Source organism: Equus caballus, chromosome 9 (assembly GCF_041296265.1).
Source record: "Equus caballus isolate H_3958 breed thoroughbred chromosome 9, TB-T2T, whole genome shotgun sequence".
Classification (NCBI taxonomy): Eukaryota; Metazoa; Chordata; class Mammalia; order Perissodactyla; family Equidae; genus Equus; species Equus caballus.
This window is the reverse complement of record NC_091692.1, coordinates 82652604-82675993: the sequence shown is the minus strand read 5'-3', so window position 1 is coordinate 82675993 and position 23390 is coordinate 82652604. Positions and strand designations below refer to the sequence as shown.

Genomic DNA, 23390 nt, shown 5'->3' with positions numbered 1-23390 from the left:
TACAGATGAGCAATCTGAAGCCAAGGGACATAAAGAAACTTGCACCACATGCACATTAAGTCCGTGGCAGAGCCGGTGTTCAAACCCTTAGATGTGGTGTCTGCAATTGCTGCTGCTGAGTTCCCTCGGGAAAACTGTTTCAGCATTTCCAAGAACAGACGCTACCTAAGAAGGGTATGTAGTTTTACACCCCTCCCCACCATGTGCACACGCACATATTTCAACAAACAAATTCCAACAAGTGTATGTTCAAATTCAGGGGGCAGATTTGCAAATCCAGAGTGATGGCTAAGCTATTGGCGTAAACCTCCAACTCCCAGATGTGGGTCATGAGGCTGTTGGTAAATCTGTTGGGTTGAACTCCTGGAAATGGGGATGCCCTTTCCCACAGCCTGTGTGGGAGGTTCCCAGGCTAGGCCTGTTAACTCCTGCATCCCTCCCTGAGTTTCATACTTCACCCCGGTGCCAAGAGTCCAGGAGAGCCAGATGGGAGGCCCTTCTGGGGGAAATGACAGAGAAAGTGTTCTTTCTCCCTAGGAACCCACTCTCACGGCCATTGCCACGTCCAAGTTTCTTATTCATGCTGTGAATAAACATTATGGACAGAGAGCAATAAACTGACTGAGGCCCTGTCTCATTTCACCCTCCCAACCACCACTCCAGGGTGCCAGGGGTCCTGTCCTTTTATCTCATGGATGGGGCTCCAAAGGCTGTGAGAGATCAAGGACTTGCTCCAAATCCCATGCCATCTCAGGGCTCCAGGGGAACTCCAGCCTGGGACACCAGCGCTCAGCCCCCGTCTGTCCCCTGGAAGTTTGGGAGAGACTGGAGTCCAGAGAAGATGAGAAGCTGTTGGTCAGGCTGGCATCCATCTTGAGCTCCAAGTGCATCCCCAGCAAAGCTCATTGGTCTGAGTGAAGAGAGGTCAGACGTTATCACGTGCTATAGGTGCGGCTCCCCCACCGCTTCCTCCATCAGCCAAAGTTCAAGTTCTGAGTGGCTCTTGGTTGGTTTTCTTAGGGGAGAAAAGGATGATACAAATGACTCTATCTTTCACTTCCCAGACCCCACCCAGTGCACTTTGAAGATGTGGAAATTTTATTAAATCCCTCAGCACAGCTTCTTTCTACATTTTCTGTGGTTTAACTCTCCCTGGGTCTTTTTGCTTATGGTTTCGGCTTTTTTTCTTTAAACCTAAGAGTTTTCCTTCTCCATTATCTCTTAAATGAACCAAGCACTAACATTTCTAGTATTTGCTTCAGGCCTTGCGTGCTCAGACAGTAAATACATATTAACCTGGCATCCAGTGGGTCCCTCTGTGTGCTTGAATCCCCAATATGGATCTGGATTCTCATATGCCTGGCCTCCCTTCTCCTTCGCTCCTTGTGTCTGCGGCCCAGCCTCCAAGCTTTTGCTCCTGCTGGACCACTTGGGAGAATGCCTGACCTCCCTCCCACCTATTGAAATCGGTCCCTTCTTCATTGCCCCAGGCAAATCTCCCTGGGCCATGAAGTCTTTTCTGACCACAGGAGCCTGCAGGCCTCATTGCTCCTACCACCTCCCCAAGGACTGTGTCTGTCTTACCAATCTGGCAGCACAATTCTACTCCCTGTAATTACCTTTGAAAACGACTAAGTTAATTGCAAAGACGTGAATATGTATTTTAGAAAAATGAACTACCCCACCTTCAAACCTGGTGCCTCCCCACCTCGACCCACTCCCCAAGGTAACCCATTATGAATTTGGCTGGTACTTTGCATTATTTAATTTTCATGCATTTCCATGCATTCAAATAAACTGCACCTGATGGAAAGCAGGAACAGGGCCTGAGGCCTCCTGGGCTCGCCCAGCATCCGGCCAGGCCTTGGTCTTTCGCGCTTAATTGGTTCTACATGTGACGTCCCCCTGGCTCTGGACAGTCCCAAGAGATGTGCGGAGCGGGGAGGTAAAACCTCCTTTCCACAGGTGAAGTCGCCAAGGTGCAGAGAAGTTAATGTAGTCACCTCGGGTCACAGAGCTAGTAAGAAAGAGAGTGAAATTAGAACTTGTGTCTTTTGACATGCCCAGCTGTTCTGGGAAAAACACTGAAGGACGCTCGACTTCCTTAAACCTTGCTCCCCAAGTGCCCGGCCCTGCGGAGCTGAGGTTAGCTGAAAACATGTTGCAATCGCCGCTCGCTCGCGGAGCAGCCAAACCTGGGTTGTCATCTGTGTCTTGCTCCGCGGCCTCCGCGGCAGCCCCTTTCACGCCTGCGGTTCCGTGTCCACTTGGGTGAATCGTCACCCATCAGCCAGCTGTCGCCCCACCTTTAGCTCCCGTGTGATGTGAAGTTTGTTTTCTTTTGCTGGCATTAAACAGTCACTTCTGACACGTGGTGAGATGCAGGGCATTGCCTCAACGGCAAACAGAGACCCACAGAAAAAATAGATTGGTCGAAGGCAAGTGCTCCAGGGTGCAGAGAGCTGGCTTCTCCCCCCGAAGCTCCCGAGGCTGGCAGGGACAGGGACGTCACCTGCCTCAAGGAAACAGAGGGGACGCGCTGGGGAGCTCATGGTTGCTGACTCTGGGGAGAAGCAGAAACGCCTGGCTGAGCTCTGCGGGCGTGAACCAGGACAGGCAGCCCCTGAAGCCCAGAAAGCCATGTTTCCCGGCTCACACTTCTCATGTGAAACCCAGATCTGTTGGTCAGCACGCACCCCCCTCCTGGGCCCGTCCTTTCTGCCAATCCGTGCTGAAATCCCGACCACAGCGAGTGGGCGGGTACGCCCTGATGATTAATAGCCAAAGCTTCATGCTGGTGTCGACGTATTCTCAAGGGACTTCTTTATTTCGGCGCTGGCAGCCTGCTGAGGGAGGTTCTTGGGAGGACCCCGGTGAGTGTGGGAAGGCTTCGGGCACCGCCCGGACCCCCAGCCTGCTCCGTGCAAGAGTTTCCCAAAGGGCCACCCAGGGTGGTTGTAGGTGCTTCGAGAACACCTATTTCTTTTACTTTAAGAATTACATATTTATTTTGATATGTTTCAGAATATACTTTACACATCAAACCCATGATTTCGTGTGTACTATTATTTAGGAGAAGGCTAAACATTCCTTTTTTTTAAAAAAAATGTTTTTTGTTTTTAAGATTGGCGCCTGAGCTAACAACTGTTGCTAATCTTCATTTTTTTTTCCTGCTTTTTCTCCCCAAAGCCCCCCGCCCCCCGCACATTGTTGTATATTCTAGTTGTGAGTGCCTCTTGTTGTGCTATGTGACACCATCTCAACGTGGCCTAATGAGTGGTGCCATGTCCCCACACAGGATCTGAACCGGCGAAACCCTGGGCCGCCAAGCACAGCACACGGACTTAACCACTCAGACACCGGGCCTAGGCTAAACCACCTAGGCTAAACATGCTTTAAAAATTAAGCAAATAATAATGCAGGCCATAAGTGGATATGGCAAAACTCTGATGGAGAAGTTTGAATGATTGGAGTTTGGGAAACACGACTTTCTTGGAGAATCCAATATTCACGCCGAAAATATTGACTGAGCCGACATCCAGCTGAGGGGATGGTTGGAGATTTCTCTCTCTGAGACCGCGTTAGTCCATTTCCAAGCTTTCGATGTGTCTGAAACTTAGATTGTTAAGGGGAAGCGGAGAGAGAGGTTCTCTTGTTTTGGTCGAGACTTTACCATATATGGCGCCCTGGGGGACAGAGATGAACAGACGCCGCCAGGTCGGGTCATGAAAAACAATCTGTGGTGAAATCTGAAATGGCAGGGGACGGTGATAAAAGGAACTGGAATGAAGTGGGTCATCATGCTTTCAACTCGTCAGAATATTCTTGGGAAAAGAAAAGAAAGAAAAAGACGTGCAACTTCTGTATTTACCTACGCTCTTTTTTGAGCTTTTTACATAAGAATTCGGCATTTAAATAACTATAATGCTAATACATATGGTTCTGTTTGGTTTTATTAACCCAATATTCATTCATTTGGGCCAGGTGCATAGAGTCCTCACATGGAGTGTGAATCAGAATCAGCTGGAAAACCTGTTAAAATGTAGCTTCCTGGGCCTGTCTCCCACGATTCTGACATAGTCCGTCGGCCCAGTCGGTCTGGGCATCTGCATTTTAACAAGCTCTTCAGATCATCTGATTAATGTCTTCCTGGACCTCACTTTGAGAAACCTTGAAGCATAGGACCTATCCATGATTCAGATATGGATTCCACCCCTCAAGAGAACACAGCCAAGGAAGGGAGATGAGACACCCACAATAAGTCACAAGGTAGGAAGTACCCAGTGCAGTAAGAGACCACAAAATACAGTGCAAGGGAGCTCTCAACACCATCACCCAACCCAGGGGTGCTAAAGGTTGACTCTCTGATCCTGATAGTTCCGCGCTCTTGCTGTACTGTATTCCAACCAACCTTGAATTATTTATTCCTAGTATTACATCTGGCAGAAGAATCATTTCAATGCTGTAGGATGTTGTCGTTCATTTTGGTGAAGGGTGGTTGGAAGGAGGACCCCATAGGTGTCTTGGATATTGGAAATTAGATGCGTGTGGCAAGAACTGGTGATCTTTTGAAACTGTGTGGCTGTGAGGTGTTGCCTAAAACAAAAACAGCCTCCCAGGACCCCACTCTTTACTGCATCATTTACTGATCAGCAGAATCAAGAGGCCCTGAGGGATCCTTTGAGGGATGTTAGAGATATTCTGAGTGACTAAGGCTGGGCCAAGAGCTAGGACATCCCTTCACGGTATCTTTGATTCCCCACCACCCACTGCCCCTCCTGGAGTGACCATGGTGTGAGTTCACCTTCATGAAAGGGAATTAGAACCATATGTTACAAGAACCTGGGGCTCCCTCTGAGAGGATCTGAACTGCTGAGGCTGGGGTTTCCTCAAGGACTGCACACACTCGCTCCTCGGTCTGGCCCAGGACTGGATCTGCCTTCATCAGGCAGTTCTTGGCACAGGGGGACATGCTCTGGGTGGTCTGGTTTCAGCCCTGCTGCATCACTCACAAGCTCAGCGACCTTGGTAAAGGTTTCCACTTTGGGCATCAGTTTCCTTATTCACACCCAGGAGGATTAATGGGATACTGTATATGAAATGCATCAGATGAATTCTGACAGATATGAACTACCATCGGTCTGGGAGAAACTTTATCTGCATTAATTTATGTGTGTTTCTTCTTATTTGATCTGCCAAGGACATAGAGAGCATTTTTTTTTTGCACGCATTCTTTACTGAACAGTGAGTGAGTGCCAGGCTCTGTGCCAGGTGCTACAGATATATGAATCACAGCGGACCCTACTGGAGAAGGTCCCAGAACCCCGGGAGAGGCCTGCAACAGAGGGGGTACAAGTGCCAACAGAGCTCTTGACCTTCATTGGGCATCTTAGCAAAGTGTTGCACCCCTTTTCAGAACAATGCTTTTAAAAGCATAAGATTCCAAAGGACACCAATCATATTGAAAATACAGTGATTGAAACACTTTGAAAAATGAATTTGTGATTCAGTGGTAGATATGTTTTTTTATTAGCACGGTAAATAAGATCTAGTAGCAGGTTTAATAAGTACTGTATTTTCTTTCTTCAAATATTTTTTCTGTACCCCTTCTGTCTTCTTTCCTTTGGGGACTCTAAATACATGTGTGTTAGGCAGCTTGATGCTGTCCCACTGCTCACTGATGCTCTATTTACTGTTTTCTCTTTGTGTGTGTGTATTATTTTTTTCTGTGCCTTTTTTCTCTGTGTTTCAGTTTGCATAGTTTCCCATTGCTGTATCTTTAATCTCACTAATCTTTTCTACTGCAGTCTCTAATCTGCCGTTAATCTCATCCAGTGTATTTTTCATTGCATACACATTTTTTTTTTTTTTTTTTTGGAATTCGATTTGAGTCATTTTTATACCTTCCATGTGTCCCCATAACGTCCCTGGGCCCATGCTTTCCTCCACCTTTTGGGCATATGGAGTATATTTTCAAAGGCTGTTTTAATGTTCTTGTCTACGAATTCTATCACCAGTGTCAATTCTGGATCTATTTCTGTTGAATAATTTCTCTCCTCATTATGGATCATATTTTCCTGCGTTTGTGCATGCCTGGAACTTTTTGACTGGGTATCAGACATTGTGAATTTGACATTGTTGGGTGCTGGATTTTTTTCTTTTTTGGTATTCTTTTAAATATTTTTGAGCCTTGTTCTGGGACACAGTTAATTAGAGACAGTTCAATCTTTTTAATTAGTGAATTATAGCCTAGGAGCCAAATCTGGCCCCCTAACAGTTTTTGTATGGCTCATGAGCTAAAAATGGTTTTCACATTTTTAAATGGTTGAAAAAACCTAGAAAATAATATTTTGCAGCATGTGAAAATTTTGTTAAAATTTCAGTGTCTGTAAATAAAGTTTTATTGACACACAGCCACTATCATTCATTTCTGCATTTTCCATGACTGCTTTCATGCTACCATGGCAGAGTTGAGTAGTTACCATATGTCTGACAAAGCTGAGAATATTTACTGTCTGGCCCTTCACACAAAAATTGGTCTACTCTTACTTTTAAAGCAGGATGAGTACATCCTTTAGTCCATGGCTAACTTTGCCCCACTCTGGCTGACAGGAGAAGGAACATTCTTGGGCCTGTTCGAGCTCCAGTTTTTGTTCCCGCTGATCTTCTGGAAGGTTCTTTCCCAGCCTCAGGTAGTTTCCTCACAGGCAGGAGCTGAGGATCACTCAGCAGAAGACTCCGGGGTGATCCTCTGTACACCTCCAGAGCTTGCTCTCTGAGCAGTTCTTTCTTTTCCAGTCCTCTGCTTTGCAAATTCTAGCTGGTTGGCCTTCCTGAATCCTCAAGTCTTCAACTCAGACCGCCAGGCCCCACCTACATTTCCCTTTCTCTACCCTGGCCTGGGAGTTCTCCAGGCAGCAAGCAAGGGCAATAGGCAATGTCCTGTTGTCCCATGTCTGAAAACCACTATTTCATAAACGTTGTCTGGAAGTTCAGTTGTTAAAGGCAAGAGGGCAAATCCAATTTTCGTTAGTCCATCATTGCCAGAAGTGAACTAAGGACTGTGTTTTAAAAGAAGAGGTGAGTGAAAATTTCTCTTTACAGCAACAGGAATGTAATATGAAAATGTTCATAAGTTTTTTTGGTGATGAAGTCACAGGTACTGTTAATTCTACTGGAGGTCATTGACTCCGTTCCTAACTGTAGGGAATGCTGAGTTCCAATTAGATGTAATTTTTTCCCCCATGCTAATTCATAAACCTTCTAGATTTTATCCACAGTCCCCTTGGGGGCCATGATTTCCTGGATAAGAGCCCTTGTGCTAAGATGCTCACAGTAATTTTTTCTTCTGAGTATCAAAGACCCTTTAATTGGCTCTCTCATGGCACTCATTGTTAATTGCCTTGTAACATGTTCCTCACATAGTCCCATGTTTTGTATAAAGCAGAAGCCTCCATTTTTTTCTCTGTGGGCAAAAACATCCCAATTCCTTTCAGCATAGTATCCTTGTTTCATCATCCTTAGACTTGTTTTTGCTGTTCTCTGGACAAATCAGTCTTCACATTCTTTGTGAACCGTGGTGACCAAAACTGGCCTGAAAACTCAGCTTGGGGCCCCACGCAGAGCCTGATGGCCAGAGTCTTCCCTGACTCTAAATGACAACCTTTCCTGTACATTCCAGCAGCCTTCGGACTTCTTTCTGAACAGCACTGCACTTCTGGTTTGTATTCCGTTTATGACAAAGTGTGGTCTTTGGGTTGCTTCCTTTCATAATTGTATCTTGCTTTTTGTTTTTGTTTTTGTTTTAAAACCAATTCTGTATTTGTTCATAAAAAAAATCCCTACTAAATGTTCCCTTCTGTGGTCATAAATGCTTATAATCTTGTTATAAGTTTGGGTCATTCTGCCACCCACTGAATGATCACCAGATCATGGTTGGGGACTGAATTTCATCCTTCCCAATGGCAGGATGAACAGAGAAAGAGCTGGCCAGGGTTTTCACTTCATTATGCTTTTTAAAAATAAAAGTAGCTAATTAGAACTATTGATTACTATTAGTGATCACTGCATACACAATGAATATACAGGGGCCGCCCCTGTGGCCGAGTGGTTAAGCTGGTGCGCTCTGCTTCAGTGGCCCAGGGTCTCACTGGTTCGGATCCTGGGCCTGGACCTGGCACCGCTCATCAGGCCATGCTGAGGCAGCGTCCCACGTGCCACAACTAGAAGGACCCACAACTAGAATATACAACTATGTACTGGGGGGCTTTGGGGAGAAGAATTTTAAAAAAAAGACTGGCAACAGATGTTAGCTCAGGTGCCAATCTTTAAAAAAAAGAAAAGAAAATGAATATACAGTTGGGAGATTAAGAAATAGAGACAGGTAAAATTGAGTTCCTTATTGTTACCAATCACTATTTAATCTTATCCTCTCATTAACCCTTAACAGGTTTTTTTTAGTAATTGTTTCTTTTAATCCTGGCTTTCTTGAGGCTTGAATAGAATTCTTCTTATTTCAATCTAATCTTTAAGATTCAAAAACACTTCTTAGAAGATCGCTCGAGATTTGATTACCAGCTGAATTTGGGGCACCCATAGGTCTTACAGCTGCTCTCTCTTCTCAAATGATCACCAGGAAAGCTGCCGCCTCCCCGTCCTGTAAAGCAATCCTTCCTCATTTTGCTTATTCGTAGCATTTATATGCCATACAATTCATTTCTTTTAAGTGTTGGATTCGGTGGCTTTTGGTAAACCTAGAGTTGTGTACCCTTTACCACAATCCGGTGTTAGGACGTTTCCTTTCTCCCAAAGCTATTCCTTGTGCAAGTGACTCCACATTCTCGCCTCCAGCTCCAGGCTACCCATAATCTCCTTTCTGTCCCTATAGATTTGTCTTCTCTGGACGCTTCATAGCAGTGGATTCACACACTACATGATCTTTGTGGACGGGCTTCTTTCCTCTAGCATAATGTTCAACCACATTAAAGCATGTATTGATAAGTACATCCTTCCCTTTATTGCCAAGTAATATTCCATTATATGGACTCACCACTCTTGTTTATCCATTCACCAGGTGGACACTGGAATTGTTTCCACTTTTTTGCTATTATAAATCACGCTATTTATGAACATTCACACACAAGTCTCTGTGTGAACACAGTTTTTACTTCTCTTGGCTAGCTACCTAGGAGTAGAATTGCTGGATTGTGTGGTAAGTTTATGAATGTTTAACTTTTTTTTTAAAAAGCCAGGCTTTTCCAAGTGGCTGCACTAATTTGCATTTCCACAAGCGATGCTTGAGTTCCTTTTCCTCCTGTTGTCACTGCCTTCTTTTCAGCATAGTTACCCTCTTCACTAAGTTTGCCAACCTACAGGATGGATTCCTAAAACCTAACAGGTTTCCAACACAGCTGGCTAATCCCACCTTATGATGTACCCCTCCTCCCAACCAGAAGGTTTCACATACTTTTTGTTAACTGGTTTTGCATCTTGTTACCTAATTTACTAAAATACAATTTTTGGTTACTCAATAACTCTCCTGTATTTTCTTTCTTTGTGCCACTGTCCCCATACATGGCACTCACATAAACTTTTACAGAATTTGTTTTTTTATATCTGTCTGCCCCACCTAGACAAGAAGCCCTCCAGAGGGGAGATTTCTGTATCCAGAGACTAGCACAAAACACAGCATGAAGTGGGCCTTAAAAAGTACTTGTTGAATAAATAGTTGAAGATGCAGTGTGCACATCTGGTTCAAATATATACTAATTTCCACGTCAGCCTGTTTTCCTTCAAAAGGGCCATATATTCCCATAGGACTATTCACTGAAAATATGACACAGATTTTAGAGAGGTTAAAGAAATTTTGGGAGAAAGTCCAAATCTTTTAGTTTACATGAAAAATGTGAGGCCTGGAGCAGTGAAGTGACTTGCCCAAGGTCATCTGTCTGTGCTAGTCGGGAGTGCTGAGGGTTAGATCCCCTCCCGGAAAGGAGAAAGGCTGCCATAAAGAGGGGAGGTGCACTGGAGCGTTGGGAGATGGTGGAGTGTTGGGATGACAGAGGTGGAGCTGGTCTGCGGTGGAATCCTGAATGCCAGGCCTGACCTTTGTTCTGTAGGAAAGTATGGTTTTTGAGTAGGATGCGGAATTACCAGCTCAGTCTTCTAGTAGATTGATGTGGAAGCGGGAAGAGGAGAGGTCGGAGAGCAGGGGCAGGCTGGCAGCATTGAAAGTATGTATCCAGGAGGGAGGGCCAGGATGTGGCGGGGTGATTGCAGAGGGAACTAAGGAAGGAGAAGCCCTGGGCTGTGCTAAATGCATGGAGGCCTGGAGTCTGCAAGCTCGGGATGCGGTGGTCTCAGTAACAGAAATAAGGAACGTGGGAGAGAAGTGCAGGTATGCCGTTCTGTGTCCTGTACGGCCCTGGGGCAAAGAGCCTAGTGGGTCAGAGGCTGCCTTGCATCACTGTTCAGTTGCAATAAGAGCTCTACCACATGCAAGCGAGTGACCTCAGGCAAACGACTCCACGACTCTGAGTCTCAGTTTCCTCATCTGTAAAATGGGCCAACTACCTCCTGGAGGTGCAGGATTAATTCAGGCGACACATTTAAGGCACTCAGACCTGAGCCCGGTATGCAGCCAGTGATCGGTTCCCGGTGCCCCGGCTTGCTCCCAGTCCTCTAATTTATTTCTCTCCTCGTGTGACACTTCGGTTCGGGGAGTGTTCAGCTGGCAGCAGCACTCGCTGTGGGAGCTGCTTTGACCTGGACGCTCTGTGTGTGAAGTTCTATATAAGGTGAGAGAGAAATTATCTTATTCTTTGAAGTTTCTGGTAATGTTTTAAACTTACTCAATTGGAAGTTTCTTAAAGGAACTAGTATTTAAAAAAAAATGCCATGTTCACACAATTACCCTAGTCTTAAATCAGTCATATCTGAAAAAAAATGATTTCGCTGCAACGTCTGGTGTGGTTTTCAAATGCCACCCTGGGGGCCTTGGGTAATCTCGGACAGGACTCAGGGGCCGCCCTGCGAAGAAGGGGACGGAGCGCCTGCCTCCTCTTTGACCAGAACCGCTCCCCTTACAGCTGTCTTATATTATCGGGTTTCTCATAAACACGATTTCATTTGAAGAAAAGCTTTCACTTTTTTGGGGAAAACTCTTGTAATAGAAATTTAACAAATACGCCAGACTGATAAGGACAACCAAATGGTGAATCTTCAAAGAGGAAAATAAATTTTATACAAAACTTCAGATTCTATAATTGGCTAGACCAATTTAGGAAACAGTTTCTGAAGACGACAGAAGGACAAAAGTTCACAGGATACAAACACGATAACTTCTCCACAGGGGGATGGTGTCATTTTGCATTTTTCTAACTGATATCGGTGTCCACACCGATATTCCGGAATTCTCTTTAGAAAGACTTGGGCAAAATGCAAATCGAGCCTTGGGCAAGCATTTCATGCTCGGCCCTATCTGTTTAGGAAACAAAGTATTTCACAAAAGAACCACATTCCATGAAAAGTATGTTTGTTCTGGCTTAGACATAATCATTTCCTCAGGAAGTCTGATTCAGATAAAGCATCTTAAGAAACTCAAAATTACTTAGTTTCTAGACAACTGAATGTCCTGCTACTTTCTCAATCCCACGAACACGCTTTCAGAATTCTGCCCCTTTAGACTATGCTTTTAAATGCAAATGTGTTATTTCACAGCCTTCACTGCCTATTGGCTGTCAAATGCGGTTATTTCCTGCATTTTAACAAACTTTTTTTGCACACACGTGTATATGCTTGTTTATTGACAAAAGGTTCAGTTTCTAAATGTGGACTTTGAATATATTTTTAGATTCTAAATAAATCAACAGGGAGGAGGCGAGCACAGGATGAAGTGTCCAGACTCTGGGGTCAGGCTGCCTCAGTTCCCGACCCAGCTCAGCCACTTACCAGGTCTACGACTTCACATGGGTCACTTCACTTCTCTGCCTCGTTTTACTTACCTGTAAAGTGGGGATAATATCTGTATCTCTCGGCAGGCTGTACAGATTACAGGAGTTCATGTCTCTATGGAAAGCACTTAAAGACGAACACCTGCTACACAGAAAGTGCTCGATCATTGTTAGCCACTACTAGCTATTCTTGGCTTCCTTCGTTTGGTTTAATTAAATATTCCAGTTGATAACAGGCTGCTATGGAGACTGTCCTAGATTAGGGCTCTTCACATAATTAGAATGCAGTCAATGCTCTTAAGTTCAAGACCCTGCTGGTCATAAGTCCACAGATTCTGGGGGCTGCGGGACTTTACAGAACATCTCGCTCAACATCTTGTTTCATGGCCGAAGACCCCAAGGCCCAGGGGATGAAGTCACTTGCAGAGAGCTACCGAGCAAGGCAGAGGACAGCCAGGGTGTGGCTCTTCCGAGGACACTTTAGGCTCTCGGAGGCCTGCAGAGTCTCCGCTATGGCATCAATTGTCACGGCACGGATAGGCCTGAGGCTGGAGCAGTCTGTATCAGCCAGAATGACAATTAAAAGCACTTAGTATTTGGAACTGTCAAGGTACAAAGCAAACACAGGTAAGTAAACTGACTTAGCTTTATATCCTTCTGCTGTTATTTACCATCCTGGTAGAAAATGCTTGCAATTCGGGTGGTTCTCTGTGTTTCCATTTCAAAGATCCCTTGAAAGACATTGTTAGTTAAAAGTATAACAAAAAACAGTCTGAAGTATTAGAAATCCAGAAGCCTGGCCCCACCCAGCCCGGACTGTTGGAGCAACGACACCTCGGTAGGCACACGGATAGGACACACTGCAGGTAATCAAAGTTTTATTTAAAATTATAGAACACAAAAATAAACAATTTAATATGTTTGAATTTTTATTTTAACATAGAAAAATGCTTCGAGTTACACTAAAACCTTCAGGCTTGAACCCACACGAAGTGTGCCTGCAGCAGTGGGAAGTGCTCCGGCAGGCAGGGCTCGCTCAGAAGGCTGGCTGGAGGTAGGCTGCGGCGCCCTGCAGGCGGGCAGGCTTTCCTACTCTGAGTGCCGCTGCTTTTTCTTGTTGTGGTTCTCGATTGCCCTTCTCAGGGCTTCATCCAGGATGAGATCCGACATCTTCACCGTGTGGCTACAGCCGATTTTAGGGCAACTGCGAGGGAGGGAAAAAAACCACGTTAGGCCACTTAACCTGAACGCCTTCAGCACAAACTTCTCTCCCGTACAAGGATTTGAATGAAGAACAGGTTTTATAAATCAGGACTGCCGTGCACTCATTCATTTATTCCCTGAGCACCGACAGGGGCCAGGCCCTGCCCAGTGCTGGGGGCACAGGCCATGCCAGAGGCACTCCCTCTCCAACGGGGGACAGAGATGATGGCTAAGTCGACAAATAGATGCACGCTGCAAGCTCAGGTCGCGTGAAATGCTTCGAAGGCAAGGAAGCAGGGTCAAAGGAGAGGGGCTGTGGGGCGAGGCTGTTCTAACTGGGGTCAGGGCGACCCTCGCCCAGGAAGTCTTATCTAGAACAAGGGCTGTGTGTGGCCAGGCTGAGGCAGCAGTGCATGTGGAAGCCCAGGAGGCAGCGGCTTGGTGGCCTGGAGGAAGCGCAGGTGTGGCTGAAACGCCCAGGGCAGGAGGGAGAGCATCTGGAGACGAGGTCAGAGGGTGAGTGGGGCTCTGGATTTTATTCTGAATATGAAGAGAAAACACTGGAGGGTTTGAGATGCGGGAGGGACGTGGTTTGGCGTACATTTGGAAACACGATTCTGGCTGCTAATGGAGAACACGGGCAGAGTGGAAGCAGGGAAAACTGGGGATCCCACAGGACCTGGAGAGAGGGGGCAGCTCGGATGAGGGGGGGGGCGGTGACCAGCTTCAGGACAGAACTGAAAGGAGAACCTCTTGGACTTGGTGACGGATCAGGTGTGGAGAGTAAAGAGCGAGAAGAACTGAGCTTCATTCAGGTTTGGCCCCAGCCGATGGGGAACTGGTGGTAGCCTCCATCTCTCAGGGGAACCACTGGGAAAGCAGATTGGGAATGGAATCGGGAGTCCCAGTTGTATATGCTCCCTCTGAAATGTCCACCAGTCCTCCCCTTGGAGGGACTGAGTGGGCCGTTGGGGACTCAGGGGAAAAGCTGTGGCTGAAGACATCAGCGTGTGAGTCATCCACACGGGGGGGGACTTCAAGGCGCGGCTCTGGTTAGATGTGGTCTCCGCCGTAGGCAGTGGGTTGGATGAAGTTACCCGATTTCTTCTCAGCGGGAACTAGACTCTGGTAGAGCAGAGCGCCCACTGTGGGGCTCAAGCTGACCCAGGTCTATCTCGACCACCTACTTGCTGCTAACGAGCCCACAGGCAGCAAACGTTACCTTTCTGAGCCTCTGTTCCCCAAGTTGAGAATGAGGGGGGAATCCCTATTTCACAGGGCTACAGGCAACAGTGCCCAACAGTATTTGTCCCCTCCGTTACCTCCTACGACAATCATTTGTTCCCTCAGCACCATTCTTCTAAGACATCTTAAAGTTCTGATCTATCTATATCTTGCGGCCCTCCAACACATCCACGCACACACTGATAAATTCACTCGACCCTTCGATGTGATTGGTCCTGTGCTAGGTCTAAGCATCCAACTGTAAAACACAAACACAGGCTCCTGCCCACGCAGAGCTCCGGCCCGGTGATCTGAGACAACTCTCCACAGAGCACGGGTATATTAAGATGGAAAATGACAAATACCAGACAAGATCAAAAATAACACACATGATCAAAAATAACAAATGCAAGACAAAAGATATACACCCCACGGGGAAGAAAGTTGATCCTGGGAGCTCTGATTTGTCCAGGAGTAGGAAGCCCAAGAGTTCAACATGGAAGAGAAACTTTCCTTTGGCCTTGATTTCTGGACCAAGGAGTCTTTATGTTAGAAAGGCATTAATTAACATAATGAATGATATGCTTGCTACCAATGTTTATTTTTAAAATACTGAAATGTGCCCTACACGGTCAAGAACATGTGTTAAAATGTGATTACAGAGGGGCTGGCCCCGTGGCCGAGTGGTTAAGTTCGCGCGCTCCGCTGCAGGCGGCCCAGTGTTTCGTTGGTTCGAATCCTGGGCGCGGACATGGCACTGCTCATCAGACCACGCTGCGGCAGCGTCCCACATGCCACAACTAGAAGAACCCACAACGAAGAATACACAACTATGTACCGGGGGGCTTTGGGGAGAAAAAGGAAAAAATAAAATCTTTAAAAAAAAAAAAAAAAAAAAAAAAAAATAAAATGTGATTACAGAAAGGCAACCATATGAGAGAGGATTGGGACAGACTGACCCCAGAGTGCGTCATCCTGATGATTTGTTTTTGTGTTAGGGTGAGGACGGGGTGCTCGAGAAATGTCTTACACTAGTTTCAAACACCCTCATGTCTCAAGGAGAAGTATTTCTTTAGCCATCAAAGTAAACACCTGAGATTATGAAACAGATATGGAGACTTTAGTGACTCAGAAAAGGCATTTTTCATCGCTTCCACTTTGGTGACGTGGAAATGCAACTCGAAGTAGGTTGCTGGGATGACGTGCTAAGACCCTCGCTCGTTATTTTCAGCCCACTGGACGTCCACTCTGACTGCCAGGCCTTGGTCTCGCCCTACTTTGTAAAGTCTTTAACACTGACAGCCAGACAGTGAACAAGCTGTGGATGGGGAAGTGGAGAGCGAGGTGGGGAGGACTTCCTGATGACATCAGGGCTTTTAGTCAGTAAATGAGAACATTCTGAGAATGTCCGATGGGACTGACCACAGCACTCAGCTGTGGAGCAGGCGTGCACATTCGTCTCAATGGGACAGAGCCCTGGGTGACCTGTGTCAGACAAAGAGGTCTGAGCTCACTGAGGGGATCAGCTCTGGACATTAACCAAAAAACCCTCCCAAACGGAGCCAGACGGCATGAATGACACAAAGCCCGGCCTAAGAGGGGAGAAGAACCGGGCTCAAGCCTCCCAGCCACGACACTCTGAGCAAGTGCCTTAATTGCTGTGTCTCAGTTTCCTCCTCTATAAAGATGAAGGCAGAGCATAGGATGGTTGTGAGAAGTACACAGGATGATGAGTGACAAGGGTCAAGGAATTCACTCAGGGGCTACAAGGAGCAATTCCTGCTCTGCTGCAAGGCTTCTGCTCCCAAGAAGCTTGTGCAGAAGAGCCAGCCCCGCGGACAATGCTGGTGGGACGCGGGCATGCCACGATGCCCAGGGTGCTGTGGGAGCACGGGAAGGGGCATCTGCCCAGCATGAATGAGGAATCAGGGAAGGCTTCCTGAAGGAGAGGCTGATGCAGGAGCTGGGGGAGAACCTTGTTTCTCAACCCTTCTCAAATAAACAAACACAAGATTTTAGGCTAAAAAGGATAAGACAGGGCCACAATGACATGAGGCTGAATCAGGGCACTCCTCCTCTGAAGAAACAACACTCTGTATAAGCATTAGTGCATTAATCTGCACGACATCTTGCTGAGCAAGATAGGTGTGGCAACACCCAGTCTTAAGCTCTCGCGCGTCATGGCTGTGCAGGAGTCAGACCTACAGGCCTCGAAGGAGAGGCTGGGTCCTGAACTCGGGTCACTGACAGGGCAGAACATTCCACTACAGCAGCAAGCAAGCATGAAAGTATCTATTGAACAAAGGGAACTTGGGTCTTTGGGGTCCCAGAAGGCTGTGGGGAACCTTGGTCTTAGCATCAGCTCAAAAGTACAAGATTCTGAGTATTATGGGCTCCTGGATCTGGGTCCCAAGAACTCCAAGGTCCAACCAGCTTTAGAAAGCTCTAGAAAGGTCTATAGATACCTCTGGAAATGAGTGGGATGGATTCCCATCATACCTAAACACAGAGTCTAAAATAATGTGTCACTAAGCAGTGGGGTAAGTATTAACAACACTAGCAGCCTCGACCTTCATAACTCCATGCTATTTGTTTAGTGCTCTCTGTAGTCCCAAAAGAGCTTTCTCCTAAGTGGTTTGCTTCCCCAGTGCCAAGAAGTTTGCTGGTCCAGACCTAGGTTGGAATTCTCCACCATTTCTTTGATCCCGAAATTCTGTGAGATATCATTGCTATTTCCATTTTACAGAAGAGGAAACTGAGGCTCTGAGAGGTTAATTGGCTTGTTGGTAAACGGTCAAAGAGGGGCTCCAAGCGCAGTGCTGGAGCTCTGTGTTCAAGGACACATTTCTATTCAACTTAATTTTACCCTGCATGGTCTTAAATGTGTTTGTTAAATGCAGTTCCTGTTCTTAAACAAAAAAGGAAAGAAATGACTGTGGAAAACTAGAAATACCTTATTGATATGAAGATCATAAGGCAGCTTCATTAGTAAGAGATAATAAATAGCCTGATTATTAAGAGATCTATTTCAGGAAATTATTCTAACTACTGTATTTAGTTAGGGCTAATGTCTCATCAATTTTATTCTGACTCAAGCCAGTGGAGAGAGGTCTTCCCAGAGACAGAAGCATGGACAGAAAAATTTAGTCAGTGCCCAGTAACACAGTGTAACTGGAACTCCAGTCTGACAAACATAATTAGGACCAACTAGGAGGAAGAACTGAGATTCCTCAAAGTGGATGTGTCACAGACATTTTTAAACAAAGGGAACCCAGAACTGCCCATTGCCCTAACATGCATCATGGGAAATGACACCACTTCATGCTTCATCAGGATTCTCTAGAGTAGCTTTTGAAGAGGCCCTGAATTCTAATCTGCTGCCCAAGGTACCTTGTTTTCAAGACCCTGCCTACTCCCCCCTCTGGCTCCCATCATACTCAACTCTCTGAGCTCTTGTCTCTCTCCTGCTATGTCACAGACTGCTTCACTGGGGTCTTCTTCCTCTGACTGCCCTCTCATTAATGAACAAAATGCCTTTTTGAGGGTCTGCATCAGGCCCTGTGTCAGGTGCCGAGGCTGGCACAGCGAGCAGAGCAGAGCTGGACCCTGGCCTCGTGGAGCTGGGAGCCAAGGTCCTGTCTTGCTAGCTCTCAGTTGGCCGTCGCATCCCGTCCAGAGCTGTACCTGTGCTGGCAGATGTACCTGTGCCCACATTTTCTACACCTCCTAGATACTTCCAAATGGCTGTATTGTTGGGTCCTCAAACTTAGCATGACCCAAACTACCCCTCTCATAATCCTTCCTAAATGTGTTCCTCTTGTATGCCCTCTCTGTTGGCTAATGACACTGCCGTCCTTCTAGACGCCCAGTTTAGAAATGTCAGCCATCCTTCACATCTTCCTGCCTTCAACTTTCATTACCAAATCCTGTCAATTGCTCCTCTCATTCTCATTCTTTCTGCCTATAACTCTTGCCTCAATCCAAGCTCTAATTATCTACAACTTAATCTACTGCAAAAGCATCCTAATCATGATTTTCACCACGTGCTTGATTAATCCATCTCTTGAATTGCTATTGGAGTAACTTCCTGAACTCCAGGTTGGCTCACCCCATTCCCTCAAAACTCTGCAATGTTCTCTCAGGCCTATAGACTAATAGTGGCAAGAATGATGATGATGATGGAATAATGTACTGAATCTTACCACGAGCCAGGTACTTAAGTACTTGATATATATATCTTATTCAAGTTTCAAACATACCATGGAGGCAATTACACCTACTAGCCTCAATTTCAAGATGAGGAAACTAACGAAATCATGACATTTAACACCCTCTATAACGAATCTCTACACCACTCTCCTATTGAGATTGTCCACAGCATCCTTCTATTCTCCCTCTAACATACAATAACCAAATTGCATCTATTATCCACCAAGTTGAACAGGCTCTGAATGGGGTGAGCTTCTTGGCTAGAAAGACTCTTCTGCACCATTCTCTGAAATCCTTCTTATTTATCAAGGCTCAGTAAAAACACTACCTTCTCTGCACACCTCCTAGACTTCTTCTACTTGCACTGAATTGTTATTATTAAGTTAGGAGAACCTACAGTTTGCAGAATTTGCACCCAAGTGATAGAAGTATGACAGAAAAAAAAACTTTTCTAAATGACAAATGTTATGCAAGTGCTTCCAACTATCACCTATAATTCAAAAAAAGCAAAGGACATTAGAAAGTCAAAGTGTGTAATTAAGAAGATCCATTTAAACATGAGCCTGTTCTGGAAGTTGCTCACACCCATCCTGGGACTTGTCAGAAACGTGCTTTGTATCAGTGCCTGCCCTTTTCAAATCTGACTCTAGGAGAATATCACAAACTTGAAGACACAAGAGCTGTGAAATAGAAAGCTATCTGGGAATACCTCTTCATAGCAAGTATGTCAACAAATTAAAATTTTGTTCCTCAGAGAATGAACATAGAAAAAGGTTAGTAGAGAGGGAAGGCTTAGAGGTCTAGAAACAGAGAAAATTATATTTACAGGGGAAAACAGAAGGTTCACTAAGGAAATATGACATCTCAGCTGCAAACTGGGAATTCAAAACAGATAAAAATGTACTCGATCTCGATTTTGCAACCTTTAGGCCATTCTTCTAGAATAAACAGGATAAATTACTTGACTGAAGGACCATCAAGATATCTACAGTCTTGAATACCCTATCTCTAAGTCCACACCCAGATGAGGCGTGGGGAATTCCAGTTCTACGTCTTGACCAGCAAATTTCTGGGCGATGGAGAAGCAAACCACACATCAAAGGCACTGTTATCAGAAGTCCATTGAGAACTGGTCACACCTGCAATTCCATTCCTCCAACAAATCTGTGATAAGAGCACAAGAAATGCCAAACTGAGTCAAAATCAGTCTAGCCAACTCAGGATTCTGTTATTACTTATTACAGGAACAAAGCCATGGTCCTCCATGGTCATGGCGGGTGAGTGGGGGGCAGGGAATACATATCTATATATACGAAAGACTCCCCAAACATTCCAATGTAAAAAAATCATAATTTCTCATTGATCAATTATTCACAAATTTACTTAAACCTTTTGAGAAGTTATTTAAGTAATTAAAGATACGAAAGATTTCCCTAACAATTAAATCTTGATCATCAAGACCACTGGATGTGAATTCTTATCTTAGAATGTTGACTTAATGCTATTTTTTAAACAAATCATCTGCCTTGCAGCAAGCAAAAAAAATGTACCATTCTTTCTTGTTTGGGTAAGTGTATATATAGAAAGGGAAAAAGCAATCTCTTCGCATCATAGTTCTCCTTCATTTTTTTCAGGCTATAGCAAAAATTCATAAAAATCTCTGCTATCTAAAGATTAAAATTCAGTCCAACTCCTTTTTCTCCTGTTTGGAAGGTGTGGTTGAAGTTCCCTCGGCTTCTTCCTGAAAAGATTACTAATTTTCCCCTCGTGTATTGTTTTTCCAGAAAGCCAGCTTCTATGTTTACACTATTCAGGAGGTGAATGTGCTGTGGGGAGACATTTAAGCGTCTGCCCCTCCAGCAGGAACGCATCACCTCTAACTGACTACCATTAGGAAGGCTCCACTTCCCCTCCTGCATCCACTCACCAGGCCTTTTTCTTCCGCCTGTGCTTGGACTCAATCATGCGAACAATGGCTTCCTCTTCATAGGTGTGGCCACACACTTTACTTTTCACTGGCTTCTTCATTTCCATCTGCAATCAGGGAGATATTAGGCTTTCAGGAATGATAATAATCAACTTCCAGTAACTCCTATTTTTTCCTAGTCCTGGAGCTTTCTACATTTAACCTCCCAATCCCCTGGCTTTAGATTAGGGCAGACGACCACAGAAGAAAACGCAGGGAGACCAGTGGCACCCATGTCACTTGGCCTGTGGGCCAGGAATTTAGTCCTAAATCCTTAAGGGCATGATTGACTGAAAACCCTGTCCAGCCCAAGAACCTTCCACATATTCTCTTCAATTCTCACCACTTTTCTTTCCTCCCGCCTTAACTCTGGACGGAAGTCAAGTCAGAAAGCCACCAGGAATCTTTTGCCTCTGCAAGTGAAGTGCTTTTTCTTTCAGGGGAGGAAGGAGGAAACAGTACCTGTGTAATGGGGCAGATGAAGTTGGTCTGACTTTGGGTCACAATCATGTCTTCATCAACTCCTTCTGTTCCATCAGCCTCTCTGTCTGCTTGCAGACCGTCTAGAGGAGAGAAGGGAAGTGGCTGAGCCTGCCTGGTGTGACACTGAGCCAGGGACAGGAAGGAATGCAAGGAAGGAGGCTAACAGCTTCTCAGGGTCAGTTTGGCGCGAGCCCCCCGGCTGGGCACTTTGATGCATTTTAACTCTTCTGCTCTTAAAAGAATCCTGCAGGGTGGGTCAGATTCTGCCCATTTTTGAGAAGGAAACAGACTCACCAGAGTAAAATAACTTTTTCAAAGCTACAGAGAATTAGTTTGTGAGGGAGTGCAGTCCAGGAAGCAAGAGTGTGGCTTGGGAGGCAGAAGGACCTCGTTATCTCTTCTCCTTTCAGCTGTGAGGCCTCAGGCTAGCAAGGGCTTTGTTACAGCCTCTACTTTATAGCTTTGTTGCAAAGATTAAAAAAGATGAAGCAAGTACAGCTCCTGGCACAAGGAAATGTTCAAAAATGCTAATTACTGTGAGGCAGTGCAGGGTTTGGTCTTAGAATTCTTCTACACTTTTAGATATTATTGAGGACCCCAATGAATTTATTAAATGTAAGTTATATTCATCAATATTTTCCATATTAGGCATTAAGACTGAGGAATTAAAAAAATATGTATTTATTAGTTCAACTCCATTACGTGTTAACATAAATGACATTTTAAAAATTAAAAGTAATTATAGGGGCCGGCCCCATGGCCAAGTGGGTTACGTTCATGTGCTCTGCTTTGGCGGCTTAGGGTCTCACCGGTTCAGATCCTGGGCACGGACATGGCACTGCTCGTCAGGCCATGCTGAGGTGGCATCCTACATAGCACAACCAGAAGGACCCACAACTAGAATATACAACTATGTACTTGGGGGCTTTGAGGAAGAAGAAGAAGAAAAAAAGAAGATTGGCAACAGATATTAGCTCAGGTGTCAATCTTAAAAAAAAAAAGAAAAAAGAGAAATTTGCTTCCGTAAAAAAAAAAAAGTAATTATATTTTCCAGAAGAAAAAAACAAAGTTAGAGATAAGAGTGGTATTGTTTTACATTTTTGAAGGTATCTTTAACGTTGGGCTTAATAGATGACAGGTGGATTTTGATATCTGTATCTGCCCCCAGTCCCTCATGATATCATATCATGGAGCCTCTGGAAAAATTCACTTATGAAAAGAAAGAGAGTGAAAAAGGCAAATGATATCTCAGGTTTTTTTGGGTTTTTTTTTTGAGGAAGATTAGCCCTCAGCTAACATCTGCCGCCAATCCTCCTCTTTTTTTTTTTTTTTGACTTTTCAGGTCTTTATTTGTGAATCTCTATGCATTGGTTTACAAAAAGATACAGCATTTCCCAAACATACTGCATCATAGAGCACTTTTATTTCCCAACTCAAGAAAGCATATGGAATCTCTAGGTCCATCTACTGGTTTACAAAAATGCAGTGGATAAGGAACATGTTAAATGACACCAGGAGGCTTCAATCAATCAGCCATATCCAGAATCTGAGAGAAATTCTACAAGATACAGTCATGAGCTATACAATGTTTCAGTCAATGCGGGACCGCATATGCAACGGTGATCGCATGAGATTATAATGGAGCTGAAAAACTTCTATCACCTAGTGACAGCGTAGCCGTGGTAAGGCGGTAATACGAAACATTGCTCACATGTTTGTGGTGATGCTGGTGTAAACAAACCTACTGTGCTGCCAGTCATAGAAAAGTATAGCACACACGATTAGGTACAGTACATAATACTTGATAATAAATGACTACGTTACTGGTTTATGTCGGTCCTACGCTATATTTTTTATCATTATTTTAGAGTGTACTCTTTCTACTTATCAAAAAAAGTTTACTGTAAAACTACGTCATATTATGCCAGCAGCAGCTTCATGCATCTCCTGTTTACCGTGTCTCTTTTTTTTAAAAAATTTTTATTGAGTTGTTGATAGGTTACAATCTTGTGAAATTTCAGTCGTACATTATTGTTTGTCAGTCGTGTTGTAGGTGCACCACTTCACCCTTTGTGCCCACCCCCCACCCCACCTTTCCCCTGGTGGCCACTAATCTGTTCTCTTTGTCTACATGTTTAAATTCCTCATGTGAGTGGAGTCATACAGAGATTGTCCTTCTCTAGCTGGCTTATTTCACTTAACATAATTCCCTCAAGGTCCATTCATGTTGTTGCAAATGGGACGATTTTGTTCTTTTTTATGGCTGAGTAGTATTCCATTGTGTATATATATATATATATATATATATATATACATATATATATATATATACACACACACACACACACCACATC

At 44.9% G+C, this 23390-nt stretch overlaps 1 protein-coding gene across 4 annotated transcripts in view; it reads right to left on the bottom strand.

The window, feature by feature from the left end:
* Positions 1 to 12812: 12812 nt before the first annotated feature.
* The window catches only part of NSMCE2 (NSE2 (MMS21) homolog, SMC5-SMC6 complex SUMO ligase), a 226572-nt gene continuing 215994 nt past the window's right edge, over positions 12813 to 23390 (bottom strand). For all 4 annotated transcript variants that reach the window (XM_001497639.6, XM_005613276.4, XM_070222486.1 and 1 more), the window contains 3 exons: positions 21016 to 21116; positions 20515 to 20621; positions 12813 to 13155 (listed from right to left, as the gene is read on the bottom strand). In XM_001497639.6, coding sequence (XP_001497689.3) covers positions 13041 to 13155; positions 20515 to 20621; positions 21016 to 21116 — 323 coding nt within the window. In that variant the 3' untranslated portion in view covers positions 12813 to 13040. The remainder of the gene's footprint in view (positions 13156 to 20514; positions 20622 to 21015; positions 21117 to 23390) is intronic.